The sequence below is a fragment of the Cyprinodon tularosa genome, unplaced genomic scaffold (assembly GCF_016077235.1).
Source record: "Cyprinodon tularosa strain WSP-4 unplaced genomic scaffold, ASM1607723v1 ctg19, whole genome shotgun sequence".
Taxonomy (NCBI): domain Eukaryota; kingdom Metazoa; phylum Chordata; class Actinopteri; order Cyprinodontiformes; family Cyprinodontidae; genus Cyprinodon; species Cyprinodon tularosa.
This window is the reverse complement of record NW_024038678.1, coordinates 1,005,229-1,023,062: the sequence shown is the minus strand read 5'-3', so window position 1 is coordinate 1,023,062 and position 17,834 is coordinate 1,005,229. Positions and strand designations below refer to the sequence as shown.

Below are 17,834 nucleotides of genomic sequence, written 5' to 3'. Positions count from 1 at the left end.
TGTATATTCTCTAAATTTTAGCCACTATTTTTGTATTAGTTCTTGTTTAGCAACAGATAATTGGTTGTTTTCGGTTTGCCTAAACAATGTTTGTGTCTGTTAAGAACTTTGAATTCTGTTTCAGAACATTAAACAAATATATTTTCCTAAAGTAAAGATTCAAAGAAAAGTTTCTTTCTTAGCTCAACAAGCTCAAATCATGAAGAGTGAAATAATTTATAACAGTCTGTTTATTAAACAAGGAAAAGATACAAAGCTTCTTTTTTTTTGTTTTTTTTTTTTCAACATTGATAACCTTAGTTACTCCTCAGTCTTGGTGGTGCATATTAAGTCGCCTTGAAACTATATGAAACCACAATGCAAGACAGGGAAAAGTGTAATAAATCTACGGAATATCTTTTTCATAGAGAACATGGGTTAAACAGTTATACAGATTACAGCTCAAGAACTCCATGCGGAATAAAAAAACAAACAAAACAGAAATGAGAATAAAATGCTTACACGACTGAATACTGTTGAACACAATACAGAGTAATGTATTTGGGATGATAAACAGTTAAGGCTTACATGTATAGAACTGATATAAAAGATGATTAACATACAGGTAGACTAAAATAATCACAGTTAATTCATAGGTGAGCTTTTACAAATTCCAAACAGAAGATATTGATGGAAACCAGAGAGTAGGGACTATAAATGAGTAACATGTCTTACAGTACATCAACATGTACATTTTTCCATTATTTCAACAAAAAAAGAGAGAGTACGTTGAAGAGGCAGGGTCTGTTGTTGGCGTAAATGTCCGTTTTTTCAGGCCAGTGGCTTGGGTAATAGGTACTTATGCTTTTTGAAAACATACTATATACTGTATATGTATTTTACATTTTTCTCAGTTCAATCTCGGAGCTAAAGTCTAGCCGTAGCACCTGTTTTTTTTTTCCTTTTTTTTTTTTATAATTGCAATACCCTGAAGAACACAGGGAACCCTATGAGTACCATTCGGAGGTTACAGTAAAAATACAACAAACAATACTGTTTACAGTAAAAATAATACTAAAAGTAGAGAAGAAAAAAAAAGCAGAGGATTTACCTCAGCATACACTCATAGTCCTACTGAGTAGGACTTGTACTGCAGTTTCTTCAAGATGAATAAAGCTTATTTTAGAGGGGGGAGAAAAAAAAGCTACAACAAAAAATGTGTTGGCTAGGTGAGAATAGCTGTACATAAACTTCACATTTTGGTCCAGTGGTTTGATTTAAAATTACCCACTTATTAAAAAAACTAGTTTAGCTGGAATTTGAGCTTATTTAAAAAGACATGTAGTTACGCTCTAACGTCTAAACCTTCAAAATGAACCATCAAAGCTTTTAAAATCAGGAACTGCAAAAGATTTGATTCCTCTTCAATTGTCAGAGGTTCGGGTATGGCACTGATCACTTGAATGAACATCAAAAAAAGGGTGAGGGGGTAGGATTAAAGGGGTTTGTGATAAATTGTCATTGAATTAAAGGTGCAGCTAAAGTGATTATGGAGAAAATTAAAGCAAGAACATAATCTATCTTTCCACCTTGCAACATATTCTGATGAGAACAATCTGAACATATTTGAATTGTCCTCGACCGATTGCCTGTCATCTGCTTTAGGAATACTATATGTGCTGAGAAATGAAGAAAGCAGCACAGAATAATAATTTCTGCTCTTAGCTGCCTAAAGTAATGCCCCCCTTTTTGGCATTTGCTCACCAACTTGATTAAAACAATTTAAGCCAGAACCACAGCGCCAAAAAAAGTGCTTTAAGATAATCTTTGGATGTTTTCCAAACATACCTAAATTCTTTTTTTTTTTTCCCCCACACCCTCTCAGAGAACTTTAAAAGGCCAAACATCACCTGACAAGTTTTGAAAACCCATTTGATGTAAAAAGGGGGGACAAAATAATCTAAAGTGAAGGAAAAAAACAACAACAGGTATTTAAAATATATCTAACTGCCGATGCATCCAACGGTTTACATGATGCTTACCAAAGTGCTTACTGAATCTGACTCAAGACATTCTTTGCTGCCCCCACCGCCAGATTAACATCAAGCCGTATCGTTACATTCAGAAAACAACGCTGTGCTCTTTGAAAAATAAAATGCATTTACTGAATTTTAACACTGAATGCTTGGGGTCAGCTGTCACCACCCTTATGTAAGCCTTATGTAGAGGAACCTGGGTGCAGGGCTTCAGGAGATCTGGATGAAGCCAAACTGATAAATCTTGCTGCTGGACGCTTGAGTGGGGAGGGGGGGCTCAGATGAGGGAGATCCGAATGGGGATGCTGGGGGACTCGGTCCTCTGTGGCGATTGGTGGCTCACTAGGTGCTCCACGACTGTGTGTTTGGACATGTGCTTCATAAGGTAGGTCTCCTGTAAAGGTCAAAGAAAGAAGAAGGTTTTTACACATTGAGCATTTAATAAAAGTACATTATTTAAAATGTATTTCTTTATTTTGGAGCTGGATTCAAAGTAAAACAAAGAGTCAAGTTCTCATTGTTAGCTAAACTGTTGACTTCTAGATTTTATGCAAGATTTTCACCTGCTGACTCTGCTATTCTTTTTATCCCCAGACATCACAATTGGCTCCAATACCCTTTTGCAGATGCTCTCTGTTACCAGAGTAGGTGATCATGTTGACACCTTCTTATACTGGAATAAAACGCTTAAATAGCACCCAGTTGAGCCATTATCTCCTGCTTTGTAAATGCAGCTCTATTTGTAAGAGAAAGGGATTACTTGGAAGTTCCCTGTGCTCCAAAATGGCGTGGTGCAAAACATCCCCCTCCCTGCACGTTTCAGCAAACCAGATTTTTAAATATCACGCACAGGAAGCGTGACTTCTTTTTGCCAGAGGAAGGCAGAACATCATCAAATGTCACAATCTTATCAGCAATTAAGCTTTGTAAACACACATGCAAGCAAGCGAAGATCATGTTGTGGCTTTTCTTTTCTTTTTTTTCCTTCCACTTACTGAGGTGTATGCCCGGCCGCACATGCTGCAGCAGTAGGCCTTAGTGTTTTTGATGGCATGCGCTGACAAGTGGATCTGCAACGATGCAGAGTCTGAGTAGGCACGGTAGCAGTTAGGACATTTGTAGGGCTTGTCTTTATTGTGCTGCCTCTGGTGAGACTGTCGGGGGGAGAGAAACAGAGAAACTTAAAGAACAGTCCGCTGTAAGGGTATAGGAAGAATAAATACATGTAGTTATACATCATATATAACCAGCTATCACACAAATTAAGAAAGTTTTAAATGTCTAACCATCTTATTCATATATTAATCCCTTAATGACGTGCAGATTTCACTTAATTTGATGAAAAAAATAATAATTTTAACCACTAAACTACATCAAACAAAATTCTAAAGGTGAGCTAAACCCCGACAATAGCTAGTGCTATCACCTCAGCTTGAAACAACTACAGTGAAAAAGTCCTTGTAATCATCTACTGTTCTGTGGCTTTGCTCTGAGAAAAGTTTGTCCCACTCCTCACTTTCACATATGTGAGGGGTTTCCTGCCCACAGCCTGTGTTGAGTCACTCCGAAGCACCTCAGCGACGCTGATCTGACCCAGATCTCTAACTGACTTTTCAGTTCTTAATTCCCAGCCAGTCCAAGGTAGGCTTGTGTGTAAATTTTGGGTCATGGCCACTGGCTGGATCCAGTTCTACTTTATATCTTTTTTTTTTCTTTCAAAGAATGGTCTCACATTTTTCTCCCTGCATTCAGTAATAATAAGTTGGTCAGGTCACAAACCATATGAGGCTCCCCTCCTAGAATGCTGTATGGTTTAACAGACATGTTCTCTGTTGTAGTCCTCAGTTTTAAAATTGCCATTTAAAAAATGCTGGCACCTTGTAATGGTTCAGCTTAGTTTCCTGCTTTAACCTGAGTTATTACTTTACAGTTGATGGCCTCTCAGCATTTTTCTCTCAATCGTTAGAACTATGTGGGAAACTGACCAGAACTGAAAATACATATATATTTTCCCGAAATTCCCAAAGATTCCTCGGAGGAGAGCCGCGCCGGGGCCTACACAGCTCGTACTCCTGCGGGTGTGAGCGGCTGAGAGGATAAAAAAAAAAAAGACTTCGTTTTCACTGGTTCCCTTCAGATTTTACAGATGACTGTGGTTTGTGTTTTGTCGTAAAGGAAATACTGCCAAACTACAAAAACCCTTCTTTGGAACAATGTCCTCCACCTCTCCCTGCTGCGACATCTTCATGTGCTCTGTGTTGTGGTTTGAGAGGGCGGCGCTTTGTGACGGCGTGCCTGGGTCCGCGATTGTGATTGGTTGGGAAGAAGTAGTGACTAGCATAAACCTACATGATAGGCTACAATGAGAAGGAAGGAAAACTGCGTTTCTTTATCGAACTTTTATCGACCCTCTTTTTTTTCTATTGCGCCACACGTCTATCGATCGATATATATCGTTATTGAATTATCGCCCAGCCCTACTATATATTGGTTACGCCATTTTAAATGGGTGTTTGAATGTCTAGTGCAAAGATCGCTGATTAGCGGACCACCTGCTGGCAAATCCAGACACAACCTGATTTAAAACATTTATAAATAACTGCGTGTTGTTCGACGACAGTGTCTAAACGTGACTTGCGCCGCTTCTCGTGTTTGTATGGTATTATATGATATATAATGGTGAGCTCAAAAACGATCCTGCACATTTAGAGTATGTCAACCTACTGCTGTAAGGCAGGATTCTCAACAATGAATATATTAAAAAATAAATATCGATCCAGGCTCAAAATGAAGCCATAAAAAAAAAAGAAAGGAATAAAAAATAAATAAAAAAACGGTCAGTTCAGGTGTTTATAAAAAAAAAAAGTGAGTCAGGAAATTGTCTGTATACCAAAATAAAATATTGTTCTTCTCTAATTCACCTGCATTTTATTTCAGTGTTAAGTTCTGTTTAAAGTAACGGATTATAATTAAAAATGTCTCTGGACCTTTACTGGTTGATGACTTTCTTTATTCGGACCCCACTGATTTTTAACTGGCAAAGGACTATCTCATTGTTTCTTTGCATCTGGATACATTTAAATCAGTTCAGATCAATATTTTACTTTCAATGCTTGGAACTGATTATTTTACATTAAGTCATCTAGCCACACTTTGCATATATATATATATATATATATTAGTGCTGTCAATCGATTAAATTTTTTTAATCGCGATTAATCGCATCAATGCCTGAGTTAACTCGCGATTAATCGCATTTTAATCGCAAATTTTTTTTCTGATTGAAAATCATTTAAATACTCTCGATGACATACAAAAAATACATACAGGCTAGGTTTGTGCCAATGTTCTTTTTTTTAAATGAGAACAGGTCACAGATACTGATTTATGCCATAGAAACATATGGCAAGAAGATGGAGAGGCATGTAGCAAAAAATAACAAATATGTAGCCAAAAAAAGGCCCTGAAAACAGGCTGATGTAAAAGACAGTCTTTACAGTTAATACAGTCTTTTGAACAAAGACAAGCATTTTACCCTGCTGCTATAAAATGTAGTACAGTTAACATTAATGTTAATTAACCAAGGTAATAATGAACAATTTTCAATCAATACATCAAAATCAATAGACCGACATCACTAGATGGAGGTAGTCTATGAAAGTTACTTTTCAGACTCTTAACAAAAATGAGAACACACACACAAGCACCCACCCACCCACACACAGACACACCCACCCACACACACACACGATACCGACCTGTGACAGCAAGAGTGCCGTAGCAGATTCCATTTCCCCTCAGTAATCTGTTTTCTCAGCGTATTTCAGGTTGCTACTAGTTACCAGACACTCAACTTGTTTGTTGGTGGTGGGGCTTAAAGAAAAGGCACTAGCGTCACCCAGTGTATGAGCGTCTTTTTTCCTTGAGGAGCTCCGCTCTTGAAGCCTATGAGAAATGCATACACTGGGGGAAAATAGCTCCGCCTTCCCGCAGGCTGCAGCGGGATGTACTTGCAAAATTTTACCATAAAACCACATAGCGTTAATCTCACGTTAAAAAAATTATCGCCGTTAAAATGGCCTCGCGTTAACGCGATAACGCGATAATTTTGACAGCACTAATATATATATATATTTATTTTATTTTTTTTCCACTCCCCTCTGCACTGTGAACAGAAAGACTCACCTGGAGGTTAGACAACTGAGTGAAAGCCTTTTCACATCCAGGATGAGCACATTTATAAGGCCGATCACCAGTGTGGATTCTGTAACAAATGAAATGCATAAAACATTGTAAGATTGTGGCGATTGCAGCTAAACCATCAGAGACAGCCATTCCCAGTCCAGGTCAGTTCTAACTGCTAAAGGGTGATGATCATAACCAATCTATTTAAATATATTTGAAGGAAAGACATGTCTTAGACAAAAAAAGTTTCATTAAAATGCTTTTAAATAGACCAAATTTAATTAGCAACAGACTTTATACTGTAGAACCTCAGATTCTCACTATAGGCAGTTAAATGCATTGATTTAATACAAATCAGTGTGGGGAAAAAAGCCACCGACACTCCTGAGGTTATACCAGGGATGGTTTTGATCTTTTTAAATGTGATTTGGAGAAGTTATTATAGGTAACAGTCCTATTATCTGCTGTGGAATTATGTTTCTGAAGTCAGTAAACATTAAAGCTTTTTAGCATCACCACATCCAATATTGGCTTACAAAGGCTTAAAGTATTGCACAGCAGCACTGCTGTAAAAACCTTTTTTTTTTTGTCTGAGTATGTTCTGCCCAGAACTCCTCAAGCGGCATAGTTTTAGCCTCAAATGCTTTAAAAGCTTCCTTAAGGCTTTTTTTTTGCTATTCAATTATTTACAGTTTCATCAAAAAAGAAAAAAATCTGATTAATGAATTAGCAAAATAATTGCTTTTTTGCAGCCCTACTTTAAATCTATGGAAAATGACACAAATATTTGTCATGTGTAAAAACATTTCTAGACAATGTCTGCAGGGTTTTTTTCCTCTGGCGTTGATGCAAACCTGGTGTGCTGCTGCAGGTGCGACAGCTGGCGGAAAGAGTTCTCGCAGTAGGAGCAGTGATAGGGTTTGATCCCGAGGTGGATGCGCAGGTGCTGGGACAGGTAGGAGGCGTTGGCGAACGTCTTGGAGCAGTGGGGACACTTATGTGGTTTGGCCTCTGTGTGGGACTTGGAATGAATCTGCATCTCTGACTTGGTCAAAAAGGTGAGCGGGCAAACTTTGCACCTTAACAGTAAGATGTATAGAAAAAAAAAGGTGTCAGACATAAGGAAACTAAACCTAACACTGTGGTGCAAGTGTTATTATGACTAAGCCTAACACAGAGTCTGAGATGTTTCACATTCATTCTGTATTTAATGCAAGGATTTGTTGAAACATCAATTCATAAATTGTGGCTTCAGCCTTAAAGGAGTATTATAGGAGGGGTTAGATCTAGTTTCATCCATTATTCCCTCTTTTTAACACATCTAAACACACAGTAGAGAAGTTCTACAGCAGCTTCTCCCTTCATTCATACCTATAGTTTATTTATGTAGCATCAGTAGAAAAAGACCTGCTTCCAAAGAAGAACAGCTTTACTGTAGTTGTCTAACCTGTAGGTTTTGCCCTCTTTAGGCGCCACGGTGACGCAGCCTTGGTCAGCCAGGATTGGGTAGGGCACCACCAGCAGAGGACCAGATGCGTTTTCAGCTTTAATCTTCTTTCTTCCTCTCGTCGCCTTTGGTGGGGGGCCCAGGAGTCCTGCTAGACCCCCACTCTTCATATGGTCCATGCCAGGACCACTAGCTAGCCCAGAAATGATGTTGACAGAGGGAGCACCACCCAAACGGTTCTGGCTGCTTGAAGTTGGAGTGGTGGGGGTCAGGGCCTCTGAGGTGCTGTGGTTGTCGGGTCGAGATGAGGGAGCCAGACCTGAGGAGGTGAGAGCCAGAACTGCATTAGCACTTTCCAATGGATGTGAAACATGGTGCTGGACTGTAGTGGCTGTAGCACCTGAACGATGGTTGACCCGGGCGGATTGCTCACTAAGTTGTCTCATATGCCAGTCCTCCCATAATCCTTTGGCCTTTACTGATGACTTGTCATCCAGATTTCCATCTGAAAGTTAAGAGAAATTTCAGCAGCATTAGTCTGCAAACAGTCCCAGCTTTTGCTATCAAACATAACTATTTGTTAAATTGTTTCTATGTCGTCTTGTAGAGCTATTTCACAGGGGAGCTTTAGGCACAGAAAAACATTCATTTCAGCTGCATCTCTGCTCTTTTTCATGTCAAGTCACTAAGTTAACATACTTATATAAGATTAAGTGCACTGGTAAATACAACAAATGTTGTGTAATTCTGTTGGTAAAAGTTCAACATTTCGCATAATGTTTTTCATGTTAAAAGCGTGTATAGAATGTAACATTAATTCTCCATTAAATCTCCCTCATGCGTTGTCTGGTTTCTGCCACTGCCAATATCTCCTTATTTTGCAGCAGGAGCAACGTTGCCTTTTTGTGTGAAATATCTTTTGGTAATCTCATTACTGTGTCAGTTTTTTTTTTAAGTTCCATTGGCCAGAAATGCTCAATTTGAGGCTGCTACTTTCCACGGTGGATCGTGTTTTTAGGGTTCCACTATTAAGGGCTTCTTATTATGCTTGTTCTTACCCTGAATTAAAGGCTGACTTAACTCAGAGTCAACTTAGCTTATTGATAGCACCTGTTCTGAGAGCAAAAGTCCCGAATGTCGCAGAGCTGAATAGGTCGACTCAGAATAACTGCTCTCTACTCAGAATAATTGTACCACTTTCTGAAAGGGGGCCCTTTTATTTTCATTTAGACCTATCAGCTGACACTGACCAACAGCCACTGGTCATTTAAAAAAAAAAACGGAAAACAATACCTAATCCGGAGCTGGAGGTAGGACGAGCATGCAGAGCGATGTCCGGCTGCCCGGAGCCCTGCTGCTGCGAGTGGTGGCCCGGCACCTGCTGCTGCTGAGGTTTTGGCCCTGGCATCCCGTGTGGACCGCCACCGTCTGGGGACGAGGTGGGGGCCAGCAGAGGCTGCTGAGAGGGGGTGGAGGTGGGCGGCAGGTGCAGAGGTCTAATCTTCTCCGCCATCAGCTGCTCCTTTATCTTGTTAATGAGGACCAGGTTATCCAGCTGAAAGGGTTAACGGGTCATGCTCAACAGAAAACAGCAGCCGTGTATGAAGGTCGATTGAGACCCTCACCAAAAAACAACACATTAACCAAAGGGCTTCGTTTCTAATATAGCTAATACAGCAACCCGTGATTTGTTTATTGGTGAAGGCTGGAAAAGACATTCACACATGGACACAGATCTGGCATTTAGGGTGGAAACTCTGTCGATCTTATGTGTTGTGGGTGGACATACCTGGCCGGGCATGGAGGGGGGCGGGGGCCAGAAATAAGGGTTGTTAAACCGAGGCTCTGCCATCCTGAAACAAGTAAGACACGTTCCGGCAATATTAAAAAAAGTGGTAATTAGTGAGCAAAAAAAGTAAAAATTAAGAAAGAACAAAACAAAAACGTCGACGATAATCAACTAAACAAATGCAACAGAAACACACTTATCTTTAATCTTCCATTTTATACAAGCTACATGTAATCATTGAAAAAATTATTTGAACGCATAATTTTCTTTTAATGTGTAGTTCCAATGGGTATATTACCCAAGTAATGCAATGAAAAATAAAAGAAAACAAGGGTGGTCTGCTTTTTTTCCTTGACTGTACGTCTCTTTGCTGAATGATATTCATTGTTTTTATTTGCTTTAAATACTTTTAAGAAGAACTTTCCAAATAGCTAAAACATTAGATACACTTCCACACTTGTCCAGATCTAAAAAACAGCAAAATCAAAACCCAGAATTTCCTTTCCTTTGTTGGAAAAAAGGAAAGAGCGATGACACAAATTTTTTGTACTTTCGATGTGATCAGCCAGATTTTCCTGCAGTATTTTAAAACAATATCAAGCAGCAACACTTTCTTACAGGCTATAAAATGAAGAGAAGAGAAATGCATCATTCTTTCAATCATCTGCTGTATGACAGATATTAAGCAAATAACTCTTTGGAAATCACCTTGTTGCTACTAAAACATTTATATGAGTCAAAAAGTGTTATCTTGGTTGTCTCTTAAAGTTAACCCATTAGAACGGTGGTGGTATAGCTTTTGGTTGTAACTGACACCTAATGGGAATTTAACTTTTTCTTATTACTGTGTATTGTCACTAATAAATACTTTCAATCTTTTCAATATCTATTCATACTGCATGTTTGAACAAAAAAATTCAAGCTCGCAATTTAGGGATTGGGGTGTAGGGCAGGTATAAAGACAAAGCGCAGCTAAATAGGAACTTTTTTTTCACCAAACCGTGTTCCAAAATCCAATGAGGATGCCATTGACACAGTGCTACAATAGTTTATATGGAATTCTATTAGATTTTGTGTAATTATATCATTCACCTGCATTAAAGATATAGTGGAGGTTCATCCTGGGTGGATCATCAAATAAGTGGTCGTCCTAACTGTCAATCATTCTGGTGATATGTTTACGTAAGGCCCCTCTACGTGCTCGTCCCCATTTAGACACACCGGTGGTGAGTCTGACATAGCGGAAAAATTGCAAATCCTCTTGTGGAAAGTAATCTTGTATGAGCGATGCAAACAGCAAGTTTTAAACAGAATATATGCACGAGGAGAAATGGGCTTGTGCACGCTCTCGCATGCGTTTAATAGGCGTTACCTCTCGGCAGCAGGTACAGGGTTGTGCATGTGCATTTTTGTGGAGAGTGGAGAGGGTGTGTCTTTTAAAAAAATAGCGAAAATCTTCAACTATACCTTTAATAAGTGTAAAACCTACAATAGCAAACATGTTCCCTATAGTTTCTGAGAGTATATAAGAATAGAACTCAATATTTCTTAGCTTTTGTTTACTAAAGTAACAGGCCTGGTTGTCAAGTTCAATTCAGTACAATTCAGTTTATTTATATAGCGCCAATTCACAACACGTCATCTCAAGGCACTTTACAGTTAAACCAGATCATACAGTCATTGATTCAAAGTTTTCTATCTAAGCAAAACCAGTTGATGGCATCGACTCATTGACTCGGATGCAATCCCTCACACTAAACATGATTGTAGCAACAGTGGAGAGGAAAAACTCCCTTTTAACAGGAAGAAACCTGCAGAAGCAGGCTCAGTGTGAGCGGCCATCTGCCCAGGCCAACTGGGCAGATGGCCGCTCACACTGAGCCTGGTTCTGTAAAAGTTTAGGATTTGGTAAATTCCTCTAGTTTCCACACCTAAAACTGGAACATGGTTGATTGATTATAATGTTTTTTTAACATCTTAGTTTTGACTTCAGAGATATAAATGAAAAGAAAAAAAAAAATCAGGAAGTGGCCAAAGTGAATGAAAGAACTCACTTCCTTTTTGTGCGGTATATGTGTGGGTCAAACATCAATGTGGTGAAGTTTCTCATTTAAACGACTGCTTGGGCCTTTTCGCTTTATATTAGAGCAGTTAGTTTATTAGAGTCTCCAGAGGATCTTTAGTTTTCTGCTGCTGTTAACAACAACTTTACTTCAAAACACCTAAATGAAATACCAGCTCATTAGCAGAGCTCTGCATAGCTTGACTGCCAGCTACTACCGCAGGTGAGAAGGGCAAGTGGCACATCTAAAATTTAACCTGTAAATGTTTGATACTGGCTACGGCATCGTTACCTGTATCCAGGTAAAATTATATATATATATATATATATATATATATATATATATATATATATATATATATATATATATACACACACACACACTACCGTTCAAAAGTTTAGGGTCACCCAAACAATTTTGTGTTTTCAAGAAAAGTCACACTTATTCACCACCATTCATTGTGAAATTAATAGAAAATAGAGTCAAGACATTGACAAGGTTAGAAATAATGATTTGTTTTTGAAATAAGATTTTTATTTTTTTTTTTTACATCAAACTTTGCTTTCGTCAAAGAATTCTCCATTTGCAGCAATTACAGCATTGCAGACCTTTGGCATTCTAGCTGTTAATTTGTTGAGGTAATCTGGAAAAATTGCACCCCACGCTTCCAGAAGCGTGGTTGGAGGGGCACTTCTTGCGTACCATACAGTCAAGCTGCTCCCACAACAGCTCAACAGGGTTCAGATCCGGTGACTGCGCTGGCAACTCCATTACCGATAGAATACCAGCTGCCTGCTTCTGCTCTAAATAGTTCTTGCACAATTTGGAGGTGTGTTTAGGGTCATTGTCGTGTTTTAGGATGAAATTGGCTCCAATCAAGCGCTGTCCACTGGGTATGGTATGACGTTGCAAAATGGAGTGATAGCCTTCCTTATTCAGAATCCCTTTTACCCTGTATAAATCTCCCACCTTACCAGCACCAAAGCAACCCCAGACCATCACATTACCTCCACCATGCTTAACAGATGGCGTCGGGCATTCTTCCACCATGTTTTCATTTGTTCTGTGTCTCACAAACGTTCTTCTTTGTAATCCAAACACCTCAAACTTGGATTCATCCGCCCACAACACTTTTTTCCTGTCTTCCTCTGTCCAATGTCTGTGTTATTTTTCCTATCTTAATCTTTTTCTTTTATTGGCCAGTCTCAGATATGGCGGTGTCTTTGCCACTCTGCCCTGAATCCCGCAGCTGCCTCTTCACTGTAGATGTTGACACTGGTGTTTTGCGGGTACTATTTAATGAAGATGCCAGTTGGGGACCTGTGAGGAGTCTGTTTCTCAAACTAGAGACTCTAATGTACTTATCTTCTTGCTCAGTTGTGCAACGCGGCCTCCCACTTCTTTTTCTACTCTGGTTAGAGCCTGTTTCTGAAGGTAGTAGTATACACCGTTGTAGGAAATCTTCAATTTCTTAGCAATTTCTCCCAGGGAATAGCCTTCATTTCTAAGAGAAGAATAGACTGTCGAGTTTCAGATGAAAGTTCTCTTCTCAAGCTAAAAAAAAGTTGTAAAACAGTGTTAGACTGTTACCTGTCAAGTGTCAGTAATTCTGACCATGCCCTTTCATGTTTGGATGATTCATAGGTCAGGGTTGGTTGTCAGCAACAGAAAACTATCCTCTGGAAATGGACGAGTGAAATCAAAGAAAACCTGATGAAGTTTTACTACAGAACTATTCTTAAAAAATAAAATAAAAAAATCCCCAAAAACCAAAATCAATCAAATCAAATACAACAAATAAGGGATGACTGTATTATCTGTAAAATCTTACTGAGTGCTTTGTATTCATACATTTTGAACTTTTTCAGTTTTTGAACTTTCTCAGTAACAGAACGTCAGTTAACACACAACACCATTAATACTAAGGGACATCGACATATAGGTTAGAGGGGAAAAAAGCTGTGGAATAGTAGAAAGCGATAACCAAAGCTTTAACCAAGTCACTCTGGAAGAGCTACAGAGATCCACAGCTCAGGGACAAAAATATATGTGCACTCCAAAACTGAAACTTAATTAAAAAGCAGGAACAAAAGTTTTGTGGTTTGCTAAAAGCTATGAGGGAGACACAGCTAACGTGTGTAAAAAAGCTGCCCTGCGAAGATCAGGGAAAAGTCATGAAGGCCACTTATATGTGTTGTAAGAATTATATGATATATCACTCTAAACACACCATCTTCACCCTGAAACACAGTGGTGGCAGCATTATGCTGTAGGGGTTTTCTTTCTTTCTAATCAGTTGATGGGAGACGGGTGTAGCTAAATACAGCGCTAATCTGGAAGAAGACCTAAGAATGCAAGGGACTTTAAAAGGGCTGCAACTAAGGATTATTTTTTCGATTAATCGTTTAATAATCAGATAGCCAAAGGTTACTTAAAGATTTTTTAAGACATTAAAAAATTATTTTCTTTTATTGGCCAGTCTCAGATATGGCTTTTTCTTTACCACTCTGCCCTGAAGCCCAAAATCCCGCAGCCGCCTCTTCACTGTAGATGTTGACCATGGTGTTTTGCGGGTACTATTTAATGAAGATGCCAGTTGGGGACCTGTGAGGCGTCTGTTTCTCAAACTAGAGACTCTAATGTACTTATCTTCTTGCTCAGTTGTGCAACACGGCCTCCCACTTCTTTTTCTACTCTGGTTAGAGCCTGTTTGTGCTGTCCTCTAAAGGGAGTAGTGCACACCATTGTAGGAAATCTTCAATTATTTAGCAATTTCTCGCATGGAATAGAATTCATTTCTAAAGGCAAGAATATACTGACGAGTTTCAGATGAAAGTTCTCTTTTGCTGGCCATTTTGAGCCTTTAATTGACCCCACAAATGTGATGCTCCAGAAACTCAACCTGCTCAAAGGAAGGTCCGTTTTGTAGCTTCTGTAACAAGCTAAACTGTTTTCAGATGTGTGAACATGATCGCTCAAGGGTTTTCTAATCATCAATTAGCCTTCTGAACCAATGAGCAAACACATTGAACCATTAAAACACTGGAGTGATAGTTGCTGGAAATGGGCCTCTATACACCTGTGTAGATATTGCACCAAAAACCAGACATTTGCAGCTAGAATTCTTTAAAGTTAAGACTAGTTTAAAGTTATCTTAATTGAAAAATACAGTGCTTTTCCTTCAAAAATAAGGACATTTCAATGTGACCCCAAACTTTTGAACGGTAGTGTACAACAGAGTGGTTCAGATCAAAAGGATGACACCTAATCATTGAATGTTTTCTGTGTCACAGCAACCACAAAACAAGACTTCAATCTGACAGAATTAACAAAGATTTGCCTCTGATTTGACCTTGTTTTGTGAACGAAACTCCTCAGCATGTCATCTGTCCCAAAGACCTAATTCAGGTATTCGAATAAGATGTAATGAGGTAGGAGAACAACTAAAAGGTGCCGTGTCGATATATCATGCAGAGGGCACTAAGGGTTGTGGAAAATGTGAAAATATTTAAGGGGCGCAAATACTTTTGCAAAGCAGTATATAGATTAGAACATTAACAGTGTTTTCCTTTTTTTCCCTTATGAAACCAAATATCAGTTTTAGTCCATGAGGCAGACACCCTCTCTACTTTTAACGGTAGGCTTAAAACCTTCCTATTTGATAAAGGTTATAGTTAGAGTGGCACAGGTTACCCTGAGCTATCTCTATAGTTATGCTGCTAAAGACTTAGACTGCTGGAGGACATAGGGACCCCTATTTCATCAGTTTTCTTCATTCTATCTCTATTCTCCCACTCTGCAGAATCTGTTAGATTAACTCTAATGTTATGCTCTCTCTGATTTTTCTCATAGTAGCTTCACCTCGTCTGTTCCCGTTTGGCTGTGACACCACCCTGGAGAGAAATATCAGCTGTGCTGCTGCCATCAACACCTTTGTCTATAGATGTTGGAGATCAGCCTGTTTTTCCAGTGTAGTCCTGTTTCTGTCACTGGCTGGATGTGCTCTCTTCATCCTCTGACATAGGAGTTGGCTCGGAATTCATCTGCCTGGCTGTGTGTTTCCTGGACAGGGCCGATTTTTACGGTTGCTTTTTGTATGTCTGCTTCTGTCTCCATGAACCCCAGTCGGCCTCGGCAGATGGCCACTCGCACAGAGCCTGGTTCTGCTGGAGGTTTCTTCCTGTTAAAAGGGAGTTTTTGCTCTCCACTGTCACTAGATGCATGCTTAGTGTGAGGGGTTGACTTTGAGTCAAGGAATTGATGCAATCAACTGGCTTTCCTTAGATAGAAAACTTTGAATCAATTTGACTGGATGATCTGGTGAACTGTAAAGTGCCTTGAGATGACCTGTGTTGTAAATTGGCGCTATAGAAAAGGAAAACGACCTGGATGATGGATGTGGGGAAAAAAATAAGTTAATAAATATTGAATTTACTGATTTATTTACTTAATTCACTGCTATTTTGGCGCAAATATCATCAATGTAAAAAATAAAGTACTTATAACCTGGTAATAAAAAGGTACAACTATGTAATAAGCACGGGCATGTCTGCGTGTGAGCTGGGCCTGCAGGCTTTTTAAAACCAAACCAGCACATTTACATTTGCACAGCTCCGCATCTAAATGTCAGCTGAGAATGTGTGGACACCTATAAAAAGACTCAAGGAACCGTAGCCGTTAGCTTGCAGCTGTCCTCGGCTCCTATTGTCTGAATCTGTGGAAACTAAAAAGCGTCCGTCGCTTTAAAAGCTCGACTGAACCAAAGTAAACTTTGCCTTCTCGGACTTTTCGGACATTCTGTCCGCCCGGAGAGCAGCTCCGGACTCGGACTGACTGGGGAGGACTGTTCCCCCCCTCCCACTTCTACCGAGACATTCTCAGACAGTTTTCTTAAAACATTTCCAGACAAAAGAGAAACAAAAATGGCAGCCTTATTTTTATAAGGCGGGACGCCATATTCTGCAGACCCCCAATTTCTTTTTTATTTAGAACGTGCGGGAGATTTTAGTCCTTTTTAAAAAAAAAAAAAAAAAAAAAAAGGAGCAGTACACAAAGGTGTGTTTATCATGTCAAAGGCGTGAATGATTGTTTACGGTGAATAGCAGGTTTGAAAAGCCCGGCCTCCTCACCTCTTAAAAAAACTGACACTTCCTACAACAACCATGCCCTGCAAAAAAAAAAAAAAAAACAGCACGGAAACGGAGAAGCTGGACTCATCGCGCCGATTCAAAGACAAACATTGGTGCCTTTCATGTGCACATTAACAAACAACCCGAGGAACGCTTAGCCGCGTTTACACATTTTCACATTTCCTCTCCTCATTTTGTAACTTTTGGGCGAATCCAAACAGGGTAATCACATTTCTGTGCACATTTGCAACGGATCCGGGACGCGATCCTCCGTGAGAACAAACGCTTTAGCGGAGGGAAAAAATAAGACATGCACAAATACCTTGTGTTCCAGGCTGCAGATTATTGTCCTGCGAGAAGAGCTATAATATAAAAGCTTGATGTTCTGCTTCCAGTCGGACCACCGCTTCCGGGTCGCTTTGTTCACTTCTGGGTGCTGCTGCGAGGCTCACTAGCAGCGGCAGCAGAAAGGAAATCTGCTCATGTTGCTCTGGATGTTTGTTTAACCGCACAGCTCGCCGTGTTGGCGTTTACGGTGCACTGCATGCCAGGTGAAAAATGTTGCGGTGTTTTTAATGCGTGTTTATCCAGCAGAAGCCAACAGCAACCATCCCGGACGCTATAACATGTAGCACTCCGTCACAACAAACAGTAGAATCATTCAGAAATAACCTACTGATTGCAGTATTGACAAGGGGAAAAAATGCTAAATGGATTGCAATTAATGGCATAGGAGCATTTATATGAAAATCACTATTATATACTTATATATATATATATGTATATATATATATTGATTATAGGTGACCAACATTTGTCATAGAGGCCCTTAGAATGAACATGTGGCCCTAACCAAATACAATGAATGGTACAAAATTTGGGCCCCCCAGGATAAGTTGAAAATTGCCATTTAAATTTTTTTATTTTATTTAATTTTTTTCATTTTTTTAACAATGTCCTGTCTAGCACTGTGGTACTTAGAACAATTGTCTTGATGCCAAAAAGAGCCCAGCAGATTTTACTTTTACAAGTGGAGCAGTACGGCTATCGCCTTAGTGTTACGCTTGATTTATGCACATAAATTGCTTTATTATAATTCATGCAGGGAGTTTTACAGATTATATGGACATTGCCATTTAAGTAGAACTGGAAAGGAAAAACAGAAAAAAGATGAAAGAAAGAGGAGATAAGAGGGAGATAATGAAA

The 17,834-nt window shown here is 39.3% G+C and overlaps 1 protein-coding gene across 2 annotated transcripts; it reads right to left on the bottom strand.

The window, feature by feature from the left end:
• Positions 1–212: 212 nt before the first annotated feature.
• Positions 213–17,217, bottom strand: znf362b (zinc finger protein 362b). 2 transcript variants are annotated; one of them, XM_038283049.1, is made up of 9 exons: positions 16,951–17,217; positions 9,437–9,500; positions 8,941–9,175; positions 8,048–8,152; positions 7,648–7,966; positions 7,055–7,279; positions 6,201–6,279; positions 3,011–3,169; positions 213–2,409 (listed from the first exon to the last, which is right to left on the bottom strand). In XM_038283049.1, the coding sequence occupies exons 2-9, from the start codon at positions 9,497–9,499 to the stop codon at positions 2,293–2,295; spliced, it is 1,302 nt and encodes a 433-aa protein (XP_038138977.1). In that variant the 5' UTR covers position 9,500; positions 16,951–17,217; the 3' UTR covers positions 213–2,292. The 2 variants fall into 2 exon arrangements, with proteins under 2 accessions (XP_038138977.1, XP_038138976.1); XM_038283048.1 differs by having other exon boundaries at positions 8,941–9,202; positions 16,951–17,212.
• Positions 17,218–17,834: the final 617 nt, after the last annotated feature.